At 36.4% G+C, this 17930-nt stretch overlaps 1 protein-coding gene across 1 annotated transcript in view; it reads right to left on the bottom strand.

Moving 5' to 3' along the window:
* The window catches only part of LOC145673050 (neurotrimin-like), a 431673-nt gene that overhangs the window by 174441 nt on the left and 239302 nt on the right, over positions 1–17930 (bottom strand). Inside the window, exon 3 of the mRNA XM_081742390.1 lies at positions 12649–12810. Within this exon, the coding sequence (XP_081598516.1) occupies positions 12649–12810 (162 nt within the window). The remainder of the gene's footprint in view (positions 1–12648; positions 12811–17930) is intronic.

Genomic DNA, 17930 nt, shown 5'->3' with positions numbered 1-17930 from the left:
CAAGATTTGTTACAAGATTATCTTCTCTTATACGTATGATGTGGATATGGTAAAGGATATGTGGAGAGCTCAGTTGTATCCCTGTAATCAGCGCCGTAACTTAGATTTTTTCTGGGGGGTAAGCATTAATATTTGAGCCCCTAGAAAAATTGTTCTCAGCCCTCCCGCAAAATTCGAAAATAGGCCCCTTCTTTCCATCTTTCTCTTACTCTTTGTGGGCCCCCGGAGCCTCTGTGTTCTCTCGCACGCTACATAACAAATTAATTAAGGGGACAATATTGACAAATCTCAAAGCCTTACAAATAAATATTATTTCGAGGGCCCCTAATAGAAAACTCGTTTTTACTTAAATGGGCCCACGACTCATTTTTATTTTATTTTCCTTTTGTATGTTGTTTTGTTTGTGTAATGTAGTGAAACTGTTTGATGCTTCATTTATAATTTCATGCTCGTATCGTATATGAAGTAAGAAAATTTGGTTTGAAGTGCCCCCCTTCCCCCGTCGAACGGCAGGGAGCTTCTCTGGAAGCGCATTTGCTCCCTGCCTCCACAAGTTACGGCCCTGCCTGTAATGTAGAAATTTCTTATGAATTATTCAATTATTCAGTAAAATGCATTACTTTTCCTTAAAATGTGTAACCTTGATTTATCATTATATAAAATCTATGAACCATAAACATAATATTATTATGTTCAAGTATTAACAAAATATTACACAGCAAAGCATATACTCTGTCCACTTTGTATGAGAAATTATATTTTCCTCTCAGGTTAATTTGCACATGCAGTATTTAAGCTTTTAATATGTGAGGAACATAAATTACAACTTTTCTAGCATGCAGGCAGCAAACACACACACACAAACACACAAAGTGTAATCACTTAAGCAATGCACACTGTGTTTCTCCCCTCGTCGAGTTTTTATCGTGGAATATTTTGATGTTTGCTCAGGTGTTGCTGAAAACAGCTAATTCATGCTTTGATAAATCACTTAAGTTTTTTTCGCTAACGGCTAGGTTTATAGTTACAGGAAAGCGTGTATATTGTAATTTATTGACCTTCAAGTTCAAGCATGTTGCTTGTAAGGGTCCACAATATTTAAAAAAAAAATGGTTTGCTCTACGGTTAACAGCCTGCTGTTCATATTCACATATCATTCAGTTTTTCTCTCCTTTTTTTCTAGTAGTAATTCATGAGCAAACATACGCACCTACATATATACTATGAACATTATATCACAGATTTCTCTCACTCACTCACTCCTTTTTAAACAAAAGAAGAGAATCAGAGCTTCGAAAAACATATACGTGAGTCATATTCTTCTACAATGATGTACAGAATGGATATTTACTTGAAACTTCACTAGAATAAAATTTAGTTTGCATAAACTAATAATTTGATTAACTACTACGGTTAGCTTGGTTATGTTTATGCCAACAATAGTTTTGATGCTGAAGTTCTAAGGATGTGTTTCAGTATTAATTCCCATAATTAGTTTCCAATTAATGCAAACATTTTCTAATTTGAAACATTTTAAACAAAGAGCAACTCCCTGCTTGTGTTCGATATATAGGTCTTCGCTTCGTCATGTTGGAACCAACTATAGCAGTCAACTTCGCAAAGCATAAGGTGCTTATAGACGTGGCAAGTAGTAGGCAAAAACTGGCAGCAAGTTACTGACCGTCAACAACTTACCACTTACTTTCTTCGTCAATAGAGGTACTTTCCATTGGACCGGCAAGTAGGTACTAGCGGACAGAAAACTGAAACATGTTTGATTTTACTGGCGCACGATCGGCAAGTAGCGCGTCACGTGATCGGTCAGGTGAATACTGGTGGCCAGAACCGTCGATTTTACTGGCGCACGATCGGCAAGTAGCGCGTCACGTGATCGGTCAGGTGACTACTGGCGGCCAGAACCGTCTTGTCAAACCAAAACACCTGCGGCTGTAGACGGTCGTCACCAGCAAAAAATTGATTATTTTTCGTAAAATCTTGTAATTAAGTACGTCCGTGGATGTTCCTGAGAAGAAGAAACTTACCAAGTAGAGAGTGATGACATTATTATATTTTCGAATATAATTTCAGAGCTACGATCCGTTATGAAACGTGCGACATAAGGAGTACATTAACAAATTTAAACGTGAAAGTGCACTGAAAAAGTTACGACAAGGCCTTTTACAATACAATGTTGTGGTAACTGATATTAATTTCTTGCGATCAAGAATTAAATCTGATAATGCGCTAACTGGCAGCCAATAAAACTCCTTTACTTGCTGCCTGCCAGTTCTGGCCGCCACTACTTGCCCCGTCTATAAGCACCTATAGCCACGATTTGAGTAATAATGTTAGCGTATACACTTGAATTTACTATTATTTTTACAAAAATTGGTTCTACAATGTGATGCCTAGAAACTGAGAATAGTCTAATTTAAACACTAACTGTGTTGCGAACATATTGCTCTTCTCCGTGCACTGTTGCTTTGATTGGTGTTCGAATACCAGGAAACCGTTGATGAAAGATGTAGAGACAACGTTCGAACGATGTTGTTGTCAGATTCGTTTCTACAAAAGCAACTATGTTCTTGCGTGTCGATCCACGAGGGTTGGCTTTTCTTTTTTATTCTTGACTTGTTGCGAATTCTAGTACACACTTGTCTCTTAGCACTAATGCCTGGTAGTGGCAAAACGTTATTCAAACTCTCTCACAAATATCGCAACCAAATAATACTTGCAAAATTTTTCATGGTTACCGTTGATTACATTTTAAACTCAAGAATTCGTCGACTTTTCAATAGCACCGTATTCTTAAGCAGTGCTGTGCCATGAGGGGGCGAGCGGGGCGCGGAAGTAAGGGGGCGAAAAATTCGGGAAAAAAAGGGAAAAAAGATAGGAAAAATTGTTTGGAATATATGTATGGGGGCGCCGTCGTATATTCTTGCCCCAGGCGCTGATTTTCCACGGCACGGCCCTGCTTTTAAGTAAAATTCCCAGATTTCCTACTGTTAATTTATGTTTTGTTATAATGTTAGGTAGTTTGAAAAGTATTTAGCCTTTTGCACACTAGATGACGTTAGTATCCAAAATCTCAGGGTATATGAGTCACAGCATGTTAGGCCTAACGTCATTGACAGCTGTAGCTAATAGACATGCTAAAGGTGTTGGAATACTTATAATTAGGGATAAGTTATTGTGCCGTGAAGATAAGCAAACTTCCTGCAAATCTGTGTAACATTTTACAATTTTATTTTGATAAACACACACACATGCTATACAGAAACATGAAGAAAATTGCACCGTTTACGGTCAAGATACATTATCAAAAGCAATAGGCGAAAGATGGTTTCAGTAGTTTTCCATCTGGAAATTTTAATATGTTCAAGATGCTCCTTGCAGTGGGCGATCAATCACAACAAAAGTGGATTAGTTTCTGGAAAAAGTAGAGCAAAGCCGGAATATAAGTGCTATGACATCGCCAATGAGCTAAACATTCATCATCAAATAGTGTTAAATTATTTGAAGAAAGCTTGCTACAAAAAGAAGTTCTATATTTGGGTAGTGCACGATCTGGCTCCAACATTAACTCGATCGAATTTCTATCTACAAATCTCTGTATGCAACCAACTCGAGCCACTTCTGAAACGGTTGATCACAAGTGATAGAAAGTGGTTAACCTTCGAGAACAATATGTAGAAGAAAAATCGTGGTCGAAACATACAGAACGTTAACAGTTTGCCACAAAGCTCACATTGACGTTTAGGATGGTTACATTATGTGATCTGTGGCATTAGAAAGGCAACCAACGTCACTAGCTGCTTGTCGCCGGTAGAATGATAGATATGAACCTGTATTGACCACAATTGGTACGAGCTTACCTAGGAAGAAAAAAATGGTAGAACTGGTCAACAGAAAATGTATCGTATGCAACGCTGACAACGCTAGACCACAGGCATCCTTAACGACCCAATACAAATTGAGAAAACGTGTGCGGTAGATTTTAATGTATTCACCGTACGTCCTGGATCTAGCATTGTCAGACTACCATTTGTTTCGGGCTCTCTTGATAGTGTAACTTAGTTTCAAAACAGAGCTGTGGAAACCACGTGTAACAATTTTGTCCTGAAACCACAAAAATTCCAGTATATTTCAGATCTTTAAATTGAATGGTGTATATTTAGTTGTATAATATTTCGAATTATACTAAATGCGTTTTCAGTTGTGGTTTCCAAATGCAAAGTAATTTTTAGAAAAAGCTGAGAGAATATCTATTCGCTTTTTTTATTATTTAAAAAAATTCAATTCTGTTATTTTCCTTTCTTTAAATAATAATGGGCATGCTTATTATTTCTTGAATCAAATATGGAATATAAAAAAGGAATGGTAATATAGAAAACATTGTCGTTGAAGAAAACCCGAAGTCCTTCTTTTAAGGAATAAGGAGATAGATATAAAAGCATGGGATACATTCAATGAGGCTGTGTGTGCTTAAAATAAAATCAAGAACAATTGATTCATCTTTTCTTCCTTTTTCTTTAGGCGAGAGGAAGAAAAGAAATGACAGTAAGTAGCTTAAAGAACTTTTCGACAGAGCCGTAAGTTTCCTCCCGTTCTATAGTAGTAAGCTTATTGAAGACAGTAAGAGAAGAAGCGGGCACAGTTAGGTAGAAGAAAGGATCCTGAAGATTCTCTCTTTCGCCTGTTCCTTTTTTTTTCTTTTCTTTCGGAAACGACGAAGATGCAACTAAAAGATTTCCCTTTTGGCTTTATTCTCCTCCTCTTCTTCTTTTTCTTCTATCTGGTGAATTCTATGTCCAACTCCTAAGGACCAACTGTTCACGACAATATCTCACTGACGCAGTCGGTTGGATGAGAACGAAAACGAGATGTTGGAGGGGGAGGGAGAATGAAGGGTTGTGGGGGATGAGGAGAGAAAAACCAAACCGATTTCTCCCTCCCCTCCCCTCAGTTTTTCCTCTTTCCCTTCCTCTTACTCACTCACGCCCAACAACTCTTTCAGTTCTGTGTGAGCGCTACTCTCTTTCACACACAGACAACACAGGGAAGCGGGGTGCCTGCGGGAGTTAGGTTAGGAACACTATAACACAAAAGTGGTGGAGGTAAAATTGAAAAAGAACGTTATCTTTTATATTTCATTATATATATATATATATATATATATATATATATATATATATATATATATATATATATATATATATATATATATATATATATATATATATATATATAGAGAGAGAGAGAGAGAGAGAGAAGAATCTTGTATTTATATCTTGCCCAAAGGCGCACAATTTCTAACATCAAAAATACACTTTGATTCTAGAATCAAAAGACAATGCGAAGGAAATCCCAGAGGATTTGTAATGTATGAAGCAAAGAACGATTTGTCTGAAGTTGCGAGCTTGATACCAAGTGGCCATTTTAGAATTGTTCTAACCAGGCCTGTAGCCAGCCCAAAAATATAGGAGGTAGGTGGTAAAAGTTACGGAGGGCAATCCAACAATATTATAGTTCATTAGCAAGTCTACCGTGCAAATTTTATGGGAGACAGTAAAACTTTAGGGCGGCTTCGGCCTTCTCTAGCTCCCTGTGGGTCTGGTTCTACCTAACCTTTATTATTAAACTTAAATAGAATTTTTCGTATTCCTGAAACTGATCTCCTTAATATTTATATACGGTATCACTTGTTACGAACATTCTAACTAAATATTCATCAAATTCCAATAAAAAAGATGACTTCTTAAGTGCATGATAAATTATCCAACCGTTTTATTATTTCTATAATTTCTGAATTTTGCTTAATAATATGAAGCTAATATGGATTGATGCTCATTTGTGTTCCCTCAGGCGTAAGTTCAATGGAGCTTACTGCAGTTGTTTGAAATTACTCACAGTGAGAATCTTATGAAAGCATTCTAACTATAACATTCCTTAAAAAAAAAAAAAAAAAAAAAAAAAATGTACAGTGTTAGCCTAAATGATTTATCGGGTGGGTTTCAAAAATCTGTTTAATGTGAGTGTAAAATAGCTACACTCACCAAGTTTAAAAAGCCCGCCCCGTGGCTCGCGTGCAAGCTAGATGGCATTCTACAAGATGGCGGCAATGCAGAAGAAGAGTTTTTTCTGTGTTAGAATTAGGGATGGGCAAAACAAGTTTTTATAAAAACCGGAAACCATTTCTAGAAAATCCAAAATCACAAAAACCGACATTTCGGTTGTCCCCAAAAACCGGCTTGGTTTTCACGGAAACTGGTTTTGGTGAAAACTTTTGGAAAACATAAAACTACTTCTGTGGAAACGGAATCGGTTTCCGGAGAGCAATAAAACACTATTTTGGTCAGAAATAGAAACAATTTGAAAAAAAACACGGAATCGGTTTTGAAGAAAAAGGAAACCGAACCCGGTGGAAAACCGAACCGGTTTTGGAGAAGACCGATAACCGGTTTCGGTGAAAACTGGTTTCGGTGAAAACCGGTTTTCTGAAAATTTTCAAAACCAGTTTCGAAAACCCGGGTTTTGTGCCCACCACTAGTTAGAATATGCGAAGTGTTCGGCATTTATGAACATTAAGCGTGCATACGGAAAGACTTCACCTGGTCACCAGAACATTTTGCGTCGCCAGTTTCGTATATTGGTTGTCTGTGTAAAGGGAAAAACACTGGAGCACAACTGTCTGCGCGATTCTCAACACAGAACTGTCACATCGCTAGATAGGACGCGCTGGTCTAGGTGATGTTCTTCTGTTACCATGCCCCCCAAGTTTATGCACCCCTAATGCCAACAACGCTGGGAGAACTGCAAGAACGCATCACTGCTGCTGTGACGAACATTGACGGAAACATCCTAGTGAACGTACGGACGGAACTGGATTACTGTTTGGATGTGTGCCGGCTGACCAAGCACACATTGAACATGTGCAACGTACCAAAAGCTTAGTCAGTATATCCAGAGCCGGATCCAGGATTGTCTGAGGGGGGTGCACCAATAATTCCCAAAATAACCAATTACACTGAAACTCTTCAACGTGACATGTGACAATATTCTTTACCCCTAACAACGCTGATCCATAGAACTGAGGATATCTTAAAGAGGGTCGCAAATACTGCGGTATTTCCGAACCATTTTTATGCAGGTAGTTGGTGAGTACTTAAAAATTATGTACCCTCAGCCAAACTTCCTCTATAAAAATTGTTGCGTGAGTACCTTAGGATTCTGAAACATGGATCCTAGGATAGGGCACATATTAGTTCCTAAGCAAAATCTTGACCCTACTTGAGTAGGTGCCATAGTTTTGGAGCTATGGACCTTTAAATTTCATTTTTGTCATGTTTTCGGCAGCCTATAACTCCAAAAGGAAGCATTTGTGCACCCAGGGTTGGTCTGTACTTTTTGTCTTATCTTGGTGTCAGGAATCACCTCCTAAACTTTGTCCATGTTATTTTGAGACACCCTGTATATATATAATGCAGCAGCTGAAATGAGGATGATTGATCCAAAGAACAGTAAAACTAGTTACGCCACCGCTTCATATCTCAATTATCTCTTGGTAGTGTTTAATTTGATTTTTTTATATTTCTCTTGTTGTGTTAATAAAATTGAATGGATCTGTTAACAGATTTATTGTATTGATAATAAACAAATAAAATACATTGTCATATTCTGCCTTTGGCTATTATTATAGGCACAGTTAAAGAGACTACTTGATTATATATATATATGTGCCATTAGCATTAGCAGATATCTTACAAACAAATACAGTAACAAATGGGAGCCAACTTGAGATTTGCATTCTCAAAACAAATGTACTATTTAATCACACAAATCAGTGGCGTAGGGAAGGGGGGGGCCCGGAGGGGCCGGGCCCCCCCCAAAGAGGTCCCACAATGTACTTTGGTACTTTCATGTTTGTAACTTTTTATATATTTTTATGTTTATATATTTTCTTGTTTGTAATTTTTCTATATGTACCTATAACAGCAGTTGGGCCCCCCCCAAACACACATCCTGGCTACGCTACTGACACAAATTATAAATCTTAGTAGTATTAGTGAAACCTGTTGTTGAAAGACCTACCAACAATCTGGCATAGCAAATGTCATCATAACAAATGAGCAGTTAGGAAAATAAGGACAACTTACTGAAAGGAGAGTGTGCTGCCATTCTTGAAAGAAACCTTGAAGAACCTTGGTAGTCGAATCTTCAAATCATAACTTGTTGTTAAAAGTGAGTCCTTTTATATGTTTATGGCAAGACACTTTCCCTTTCACCAAGTTGTTTACAAATTTTTATACATCTGATGAAATTTCTGGTTTTCAAAGCGTGTTGCTATTGCTTTTTATGTTTAAAGAGTTTTAAAAAAGTTTTAATCATACTCAAATATAATTATCAAATTTATATTAAACAACACAGTAGAGTCAAGATCATAGAACTACTTCATACTTTCCTAAGTTCTATTTTTATTTTGTTTGTTTTCTCATCTTCTTTTAGGTTTACCCTTACGTTTCTTATTTCTCTCAACAGTGGCGGCTCTTTAGGGAAGTCAAATCGGTAAAAGTCACAATTCTTTTGCCAATAGGAAAGGGAAGAAAACGTATCTAGCGTTCTAAACCTTTAATAGAGGAATTAAAGGATTAAATAAGTTTTCCCCCTTAAGCTAGCAGTGATAACCTTTTAACTTTATTTTTCAGTTTTACGTCCCACGATTATGCTGGCTAAGATAAAATACACGGTGATGATGAGAAATGAATGAAATGATGGAATGAAGAAAGTGGGAGGAAACGGGAGAACCCCGAGGAAACCCACACACACGGTGTTTGTCCACCACAAAGTTCACTTGGCGGGTGTGTGAACGAACCCGGGACGCCAAGCACCAGAGATGAACGCTCTACCACTGAGCCACCGCGGCCCCAAAAGAAAATTGAGATTAACGTAAAATTCGTATATGAGGTAAGTAACCGAAACCTTTTTTTTTTCGGTTCCCTTTGCATGAGAAGAAAATCGAACAATGCTTTTTTAAAAAATAAAATGGAATAAAAAATTAAGAGAAGGAAACAAGTCAAAGAAGATAAAAATAGAAACGAGAGGACAAAATTAAGAAAAGTAGTTCAAAAATAATTCGATTTAAATCATTTTTCCTTTAAAATCCAGATTTCAAATGCTTCCTAACTTCCCTTCTTTCAGAGTTACAACGATTTCTGCCTTTTTCGACATTTCACTGTTCCTTTTTCTCCTTTTCCTTTTAAACGAAAGTCATTAAAAAGTGCTTTAGGATATTGTTTTCCCTTCAATTGAGTACAGTTTCTTAAATACGACAAATTTTCTTGCTTTAGTTTTTTTTTAATTTTTCAACACTTAACTTATATTCGCATTCTTTATCCTGATTTAAGTATTTTCTTTATTACAATATATATATATATATATATATATATATATATATATATATATATATATATATATATATATATATATATATATATATATATATATATATATATATTTAAAAAGCAGGAATCTTATTAATTTTAGAGCCACTTTCTCTCTTGGCCTTCTTCTTTCTTGTTTCGTAAGCATCATCTTGAGAAATAACTAAAAACGAATAAAAGACGACGAAAAGAAAAGAGGAATGGGACCAGAGCCAATGGGATGAAGAAGTCATTTAATTTCACTTAATTAAATGGCTGTTTTTCTATTTGCAACAGATCTCATTGTCTTCTGTAGGATTAAGAAGCGTTCATTTGATATTTTTTCATATTTTCAACGCTCACTCCTAACTTAAAAGTGAAAGTGTCAGTCTTTTTAAGTTGAATTGCTTTATTATTATTATTAATAATAATAAAAATAGTAGTAGTAGTAGTGGTAGTGATGATAGTAATATTAGTAATATTAGTAATATTAGTAATATTAGTAATAGTAATAGTAATAGTGGTGATAGTAGTAGCAATAGTAATATTAGTACTAGCAATATTAATTAGTAGCACTAACAATAGTAGTAGTAGTAGTAGTAGTAGTAGTAGTAGTAGTAGTAGTAGTAGTAGTAGTAGTAGTAGTAATAGAAGTAGCAGTAGTGATAGTAGTAGCAATAGTAATATTAGTAGTAGTGATAACAATATTAGTAGTAGTAGTATTAGTAGTAGTAATAGTAGAAGTAGCAGTAGTGATAGCAGTCGCGATAGTAATATTAGTAGTAGCGATAGTAGTAGCAGTAGTAGTAGTAGTAGCAGTAGTAGTAGTAGTATCAGTAGTAGTAATAGTAGTAGTAGTAAATAGGTTGGCTCAGTTGAGGTTTAACGTCCCTTCGAAGCTATATGAGACGTGTTATCCAAACCACATGAGCTCTCATCGTGGTAGTAGTACAGTAATAGTGTTGGCACTGATAATAGTTGTACTTATAGAACATTAATATAATTAGTGTTAGTAGTAGTAGTACTAGTAGCATTTTGAATATGAGTGTCTTTTGTGACCTTAAGTAATACCGATATTATAAAAGACGGGGTCCATTAAAGTGGCCTTCGAACCACGACAAGGCCTGAAAAGAGTGCCGTTGGCAAGTATACGAAACATCATGTAAGCTGAATAATCATAACATACGTCATTCCCCATCAAAATATTCAGCCTCAAAAAGAGCTGGACTAAAGTACTACGCCACCACGCCACTTTATTTTTTGTTTGTTTTCTGCTTTCTCATTATTACTTTACATGTTATGTTGGATTATGCTTAAACTAATTGTTACAAGAAACATTTAATTCACATTTAAGAGAATCTGTATCAAAGCTATCGTTAATCCTAGACAAGTAAAAGAAATCTTAGTTAAAGCACGTGACAAGATTATCTAGGAAGTAGGTTAGCAAGACCAAACTTGTACTTACATCAAAGTATTTAATTTATAAAGAAATCACATTGTAAATGTTTTGTATGTTTTATAAAGAGAACAGTTCGTAAACTGTCAATAGCCTGATACGAAATAATTACATTTACTTAAGTCTCCCACAATTGAAAAAGTTATCAATAAAATATATTACTTGAAGTCCCAAATCAAAGAGAACTAAGGAGAATAGTGCTCTAAAATTATTAACAGGTGGTGGCTGGAGTTGGCGATTTTGGAGATGAGAACGTCTGCTGAAGAAGTGGTCCAGTTCGAATTTTGTGTGACTTGATTCTGAACTCCAAATTGGTAATCTATCATCAGAAGATGCAGATCTTATTGAAGTCTGATTAGTCTGTATCCATCTGTTATATTATTAGCAGAGAATTTCAAATGAAATGAAATCTTTCAGTTTATTGTTTCATGATTATGCCCTTTACGATAACGGAGACGATTATTAAGGCGAGTGATTGATGGTGGAAGAATTGGTGAAAGGGAAGGTGGGAGAAAACGGGAGTACTCCGAGGATACCCACGGACACGATGTTGTCCACCTCAAGCTTACTTGGCCGGGTATCAAACCAAGGACCCCAAGCAACAGGGTAAGCGCTCTATCAGTGAGCCACTGTAACTCCCTGGTGTTTTATGTTGGTCAGTGTGTGTCTAGAGTGCTAATCCTCTCTCAACGATGGAACATAGAATAAAAATGGCAGCAAAGAACAGTATAAGGCTAGTGAAACGTAGTGCAGTTCTAGGAACTTTAAACTATTCAACATTCATTTAAAATAGGTCAAGCAAAGCCTCCTTCTGGTCATGAAGACGATGGGACAAATTTTTTTCCAGCAACTACCACTGTCTTCAATTACAGCCGACAAATCACCAAAACAGCAAATCACCACAGAAAATTTCGTAGTAACTAGTCAGTCAATCGCCGCAAGAAGTTTGGTAATAACTAGGCAGCCAATCATAGCGGAACATCTGACATTATGGAAGAATCTCCACTTCACCATCTCTCAATCAAGACGAAGACTCCAAGTCTACAGCTAATGGCCACAGAGCCACTCGCCAAAGACCACCGATGTAAGAATCACCAGAAACTGCTACTGTAGCGGTATATATCTACTCATACACAAAACTACTGAGTTAGACAAAGAAACAAGGAACGTAAAAGGCAAGAACCTCACCCATTGGTACTCGACCATCAAAACCTAACATGCGCTACCTCGTGGCTAAGCGGTTAGCGTACGTGCTCTTGGTGTGGGAGGAACGAGTTCGATTCCCGCCGTGAGTCCATTTGATTTGTATCTCATGTTAAGCTGCAGATCCACATCTCATACAGCCTCGCTGCTGAAAAGGACGCTAAAAATCAAATGAAATTTATTTTTTTAATTGTTAAGAGGTTGCATCCCAACTTTGCTCCCCTAAAGATCAAGCTTGTCTGTCTTCCTATCGTATTACATATAGTGGGTGGAATAAAGTATGTCAGTAAAGAGTGTCAAGTTGAAAATGACGTATATGGAACATCCCAGGTATAGAGTTCTATAAGATAAATTTCGCAGCAGAAGCAGAACGCTTATGAAAAGTGACACATATCACGATGTGATTTTAGAGAGAAGATCCACACTGGAATTGAACGCTACACAATAACACAGTTAAAGCTTGGGAAAAAAAATACATTTGAAACATTAAAATAATAATTTACGTATTTGTAGTTATAGACTGCGACATTTTAAAAATTGACAAGCTACAAGAATGTTGTTTTTACTTACCTGGCACTCGTACGTCCCATTGTCTCTTTTCTGGACATATCTTATCTGAAGGGTCCAATCGTCAGAGCCCTCTGCATGTATCACTTGGAATCTCTCATCGTTTGTATACGTGAAAGTACCAGATGTCAATATGTGCCAATCACGTCTTCGCACCCAAGAGATCTGAAACAGTGAAAAAAAAATTAATTTATTTATTTATTTACGAACATAATTCCAGATACAGTTGAACACCAGTTTACACTGGAATATCTAACAAATGTAAGAGATAATAACATACGGCAATAATAATAATAATAATAATAATAATAATAATAATAATAATAATAATAATAATAATAATAATAATAAGAAGAAGAAGAAGAAGAAGAAGAAGAAGAAAAGTTGACAATAGCTGACTAGACTTTATCCAATAAAATGACGTCGTAGGGCAGAGTTATATGCAGATTTAGAATCAAAGAAATCTACAGGTGTATGCGACATTTCGTTGTATAACTTAGGAAGCCTGTAGAATAAAAAAAAAACGTTGAACTATTGACAGTCTAGGTCGTACTATATGAAAAAGTTGTGTGTTACGTGTTTGTCCAAATGAAATTCAGAAATACAATTCTGGGAGTAGCGTTTCGAACCTGAGTTGGCCATGTGTGAGTCTGTACATATATTTTGAGATCATTGATTTTATAACGAGTGTCAAGTAATCGAATATTTAGTGTTCGTAACAATACGTGTTTAGCCATCGCGCGTATGCGAGGAACTCTGAAATGTATTATCGCCAGGAAGACGTTTAGAACAGGTTTTAGTCGAGATTTAAGTTTATAGGGGCTGCTGCTATTGTCCAGATAGATAAACAATATTCCATTTTAGGAAAAATTATTGCTTTATAAAACGTCGGTAAGGAAGAGAGTTTCAGCATTTCTGTTAATGTGTATAGAACTTCTAGAAGACGCATCGATTGCTTAGTCATAGCGTTTATAGTTCTGTAAAGATTAGTTTTGTGTCCGAAATAACTCCAAGATTCTTATCACTATTGAGTCTGGTAATAGACGAACTAATATATGAGGTATGTGCTGTATTTTTCTTTAGGGAAAATCTTGAGGTATGTGTACCATTTTGGAGAGGTCCCGGATAAAAGCATACAATTCAAGTGTATCTCGAAAAATACTATAGAGGATAAGAAATGTGTGTGTACCATTTTTTTTTTTAATAAACAGAATAGATTTGATTAAAAGCTTATATACCATTACACGATTTCCCCTTAGAAAATATACCTGTTCTGTGGAGCAACACACAACTTGGTACACACATTTCTTATTCCATATAGTGTTTTTCGAGATATATTTGGATTGTACGCTTTTATCCGGGGCCTCTCCAGAGGAGTCCAAAGTTGATGAGAGGGATTTCTGGAGAAAATTTTCCCGACATTCTCCCAATTTTCCCTGTTCAGGTACGTTATGGGCCCCAGTACATAGCATCTCTGGAAAGCTTGTTTCAAGCTGAAGAGAATGAATTATAAACCATGACTTTCCAATGAACAGTGTTGATGCAATAGGTATTTCACTGCGAGCAGTGGCGTATTTAGGGGGGGGGGAATTCCGGGCTTAAGCCCCCCCGAAATCTTACTTACTATAGTAAAGTATATGAAATATCTTGCAGAATTTCCATATTTTCAGGCAAAGCCCCCCCCCCGAAAGTTAGCAAAGCCCCTCCCGAAACAAAATCGTAAATACGCCACTGACTGCGAGTCTACCATTTTCTTTATACTAACAGGGTTAATTGGCTCCAGGGACTTACTCCGTTATCCATGGCACCTACATTTTTGTGCATGAACATATCTTTGTCATATTTATTGAATGAATTAGGTTTGATTCGAATGTCCAGATGACAGGTTCATGTCCTTTCCTTGTAAGTAAGGTGTCAGCAAAATTGTGCAATTATGAATCACTCCTTAATCTAATTAAGAAAACGCAAATAAATCTTCTAAACTAAATACAAAGTATTGTATCAGCAATCATCAGAATGGACAGAAGCTGAGTACTTCTTCTTCTTCTTCTTCTTCTTGAAAACTAGTATAATCAAATTATGGATATTATGATAGTGTGGATGACGACACTTATGAAGAGGTGTTGTGTTATGAAGATTAATGTGCTAATACTCACAGACATTTATTAAAATGTATGATTGTCCACGGAGGTCAGTTAGGGAAAGGTTACCTTATAGTTTCTTCCAAGACGAATGTAAACATTTCTTGGTAGTCCTTTTTGTAATACTGGGAAAAGTTACTGTGGAATAACCCACTATGGAATTATTACGAATAAAATATAAATGGAACAATGGACTTATATTTTTGTCAAACAAAAGTTTTCCGTCAATAGCATTAATTCCTGGGTGAAAACAGGTCACTCAGTGAAAAATAAAATTAAACACAAATAAACAAAAACATTCCCCAAAAAAGTTGAAAACTCATTAGCAGATAAAAGTTCGAACTAGGGACACCGACACAGCTCAGACAGAGACCACCATATACCACTTCGATCAAACGAAGGGAATTTTGGCAGACAACATGGTGTACTAAAAGATTCATGATAAGTGACCACAGTGACTACAGCGTACACACCTCACAACATGTGAAAAGGGAGATCACAGAACCTGACATAACGTTGAGGTTAGCACCACACATAAATGCATCCTTCATTGTGGCGGTATGTGGCTTCGTGTCTGTGTCCGTGGGATCCCATCTGGCATGGGACTATCATTACTTATAAATTTCAACATGTACTAGGTAAACTAGAAAATTTGCTATTACTTTTACCTTGGTGACGGCATGCATATATACAGCCGGAATAGTTCATGTTCTATTTCTCATTAAGTCTTTTCGTTCGTTGTTACAATTATCATTATTGTCATCATTATGCTTATTTTGTCGTTACTGATAAGTTACGTGCAAAATAAAAATTTCCATTACACTATAATCCTAAAATAAACATTTTCGATAGATCTAGTATCAATTTTAGTCTGCTCTTCTCTTTCTCTTATTTTCTCCCACCCTCATTTTCTTTAGAATATAGTCAAATATTATAGTCTCATATTTATATCATCTATCACATTGATCGTTAGATTTGAATGTAAGCATCTCGAACCGATTTAGGATTTAGGATTTAGGACTTGGATTTCTGGGCTTTCGGCATTAGGGCCATTTAGCCCGTCATGTTTGAGGGATGACGTCCCTCGGTGAGCACACTATCCGAAGAAAGGAAAGGAAGCGGCCTGGGACCTATAAGTTAGGTACCACCTCGGCATTTGCCTGGTGTGAATGAGGAAAACCCAGGAAAACCTCATTCAGGGTGACTGGCCTGAAAAAGCCCTTTACACCTTTTCGACCTAGTGCCCCTACCGCATCTCGAAAATAAAATCTACATAAAGAAAACTCGTGCTCATTAGCACATAATATAGCACTTCTTTAGATTGATTGTTTTGTCATGTATCTATCAGCATTTTTTTTATATTAGGCTTATATTCATTTCTCGTAAATCTTATATATACAGTAAAGCAGAATATTTGTTTGTTTGTTTGTCCCGTATACATACACACATCGCTGGATTGGCATACTGCTAGGTAACTTTAGAAAAGATAAAGTAGTCTATGAATTGCCTGGGTACTTAATGCAGATTAAGAATATGTGTATCAATACAGAATCTCTATATAATCCTATTATATATATATATATATATATATATATATATATATATATATATATATATATATATATATATATATATATATATATCAAAGTCCTGGACAAAAAGTTATACCAACATTGTAATAATTCTTAGCTGGCTTTGTGCACAGTAGAACACCTGTTGTATTCCTTCAATGTAATTGCCTCCCATCTCTTAAAACCTTCCATGCGTCTGGAAGACGTCGTTCATCGTCAACGCGTCAATGTCTGTCGATGTTTCGCAAGGACCGCCATATGACACGAATGGCGACTTCTCTTGTGTCCTAATGCTTACGAAGTGGTTCTTTCATTATTGGCGAGAAGGTCAACACGAAGTCCCTGAAATCATTGTTGTGCACTGCGCCCAAGTGCAACTTCAATCTTGTTCCACGCATATGGTTTGTCTTTCCGGAACATATTCTAATGTCGTTTCAGGAGCGTCATTTCAGATTTTGCTTGGGGGGGACAACACCCCTTGATATAAGTAAAATTTCGCGTTTTTCACTGATTTACTACTATTCTATTGATAAAATCTATATACATCTCAAACTCAGGGGGGGCAAATGCAAATACTGCTTTTGATTGCGCAACACGAAGTCGTTGCCTTTCGTCACATTTTATCGCTTCACATTTATTTATTACTTACGGAAATTCTGTAATGCTGGAATACAACCGTCTGATGTAAGAACAATGTTGTAACTACTTTTTATGCAACTTATGTATATAAACATTAACTGTTACTGCATTCAAAAATTGTGACATTGCACTTCTAGGTGCAACTTTAAAAGGGTATGATTGTTAAGGATTGTTAAGCAAATTTCGAGAGACCGTACAATTTTCCCGGAAAACAAAGAGTACTTCACGTGCTAGTGTGAAATAAAGTAGAAAAACTAGAGTCCACAGAGAAGGCATATCGTTCTTAGGCTGGCTTAATTTTGGAGGAATTGAAACTGCTATATGATTTTTGTGTTGTTCAATTATTGCATTTTATGTACGTTCTTACTTTGACAGAAAAACCTTAATGTTGCAACAATTGACGTGAAAGCTGATTTGTCACTGTAGGTTTGGCAACAACGCATATTATGGTCATTGCTTCACGCCGAGTGTCAATTTGGTTGTCGCAAAGTCTAGTTTTATACCAGTGGTGTTAAGCCAATAACATTTTTAGTACATTAACAGACACACACACAAACGTATGCTACCTTTCGTACATTTTCATACTGAGAAACCCAACTGCCGTGCACTCTAGTTTTATGGATTATCTCCTTTATAATACTGTACAATGTAGAATCAAGAAACAAACAAAAAAAAAAAATCTTAAATACACCATCTCAATTAACCAAACAGCAGAAGCCCTAGCAAATTGCGCACTCCAGTTTCACAACTAACAACGGAGAACACTTCCGGGCAAAATTTTCTCTCTTTCTCATGTAGTGGGCCATTTCCTTTAACCGAGTCTGCAGACAGAAAAGTTCTGGAAAAGGGGAGAGGGTGCAGTACCTCTCGTTCACTGCATACACTTACTGACTAGAGGCCCAGGCTATTAGCACTGGAGCATTCTTACGGTTTA

Source organism: Thermobia domestica, chromosome 16, assembly GCF_964235325.1.
Source record: "Thermobia domestica chromosome 16, izTheDome1.hap1.1, whole genome shotgun sequence".
Taxonomy (NCBI): Eukaryota; Metazoa; Arthropoda; class Insecta; order Zygentoma; family Lepismatidae; genus Thermobia; species Thermobia domestica.
This window is presented reverse-complemented; position numbering and strand designations above follow the sequence as displayed.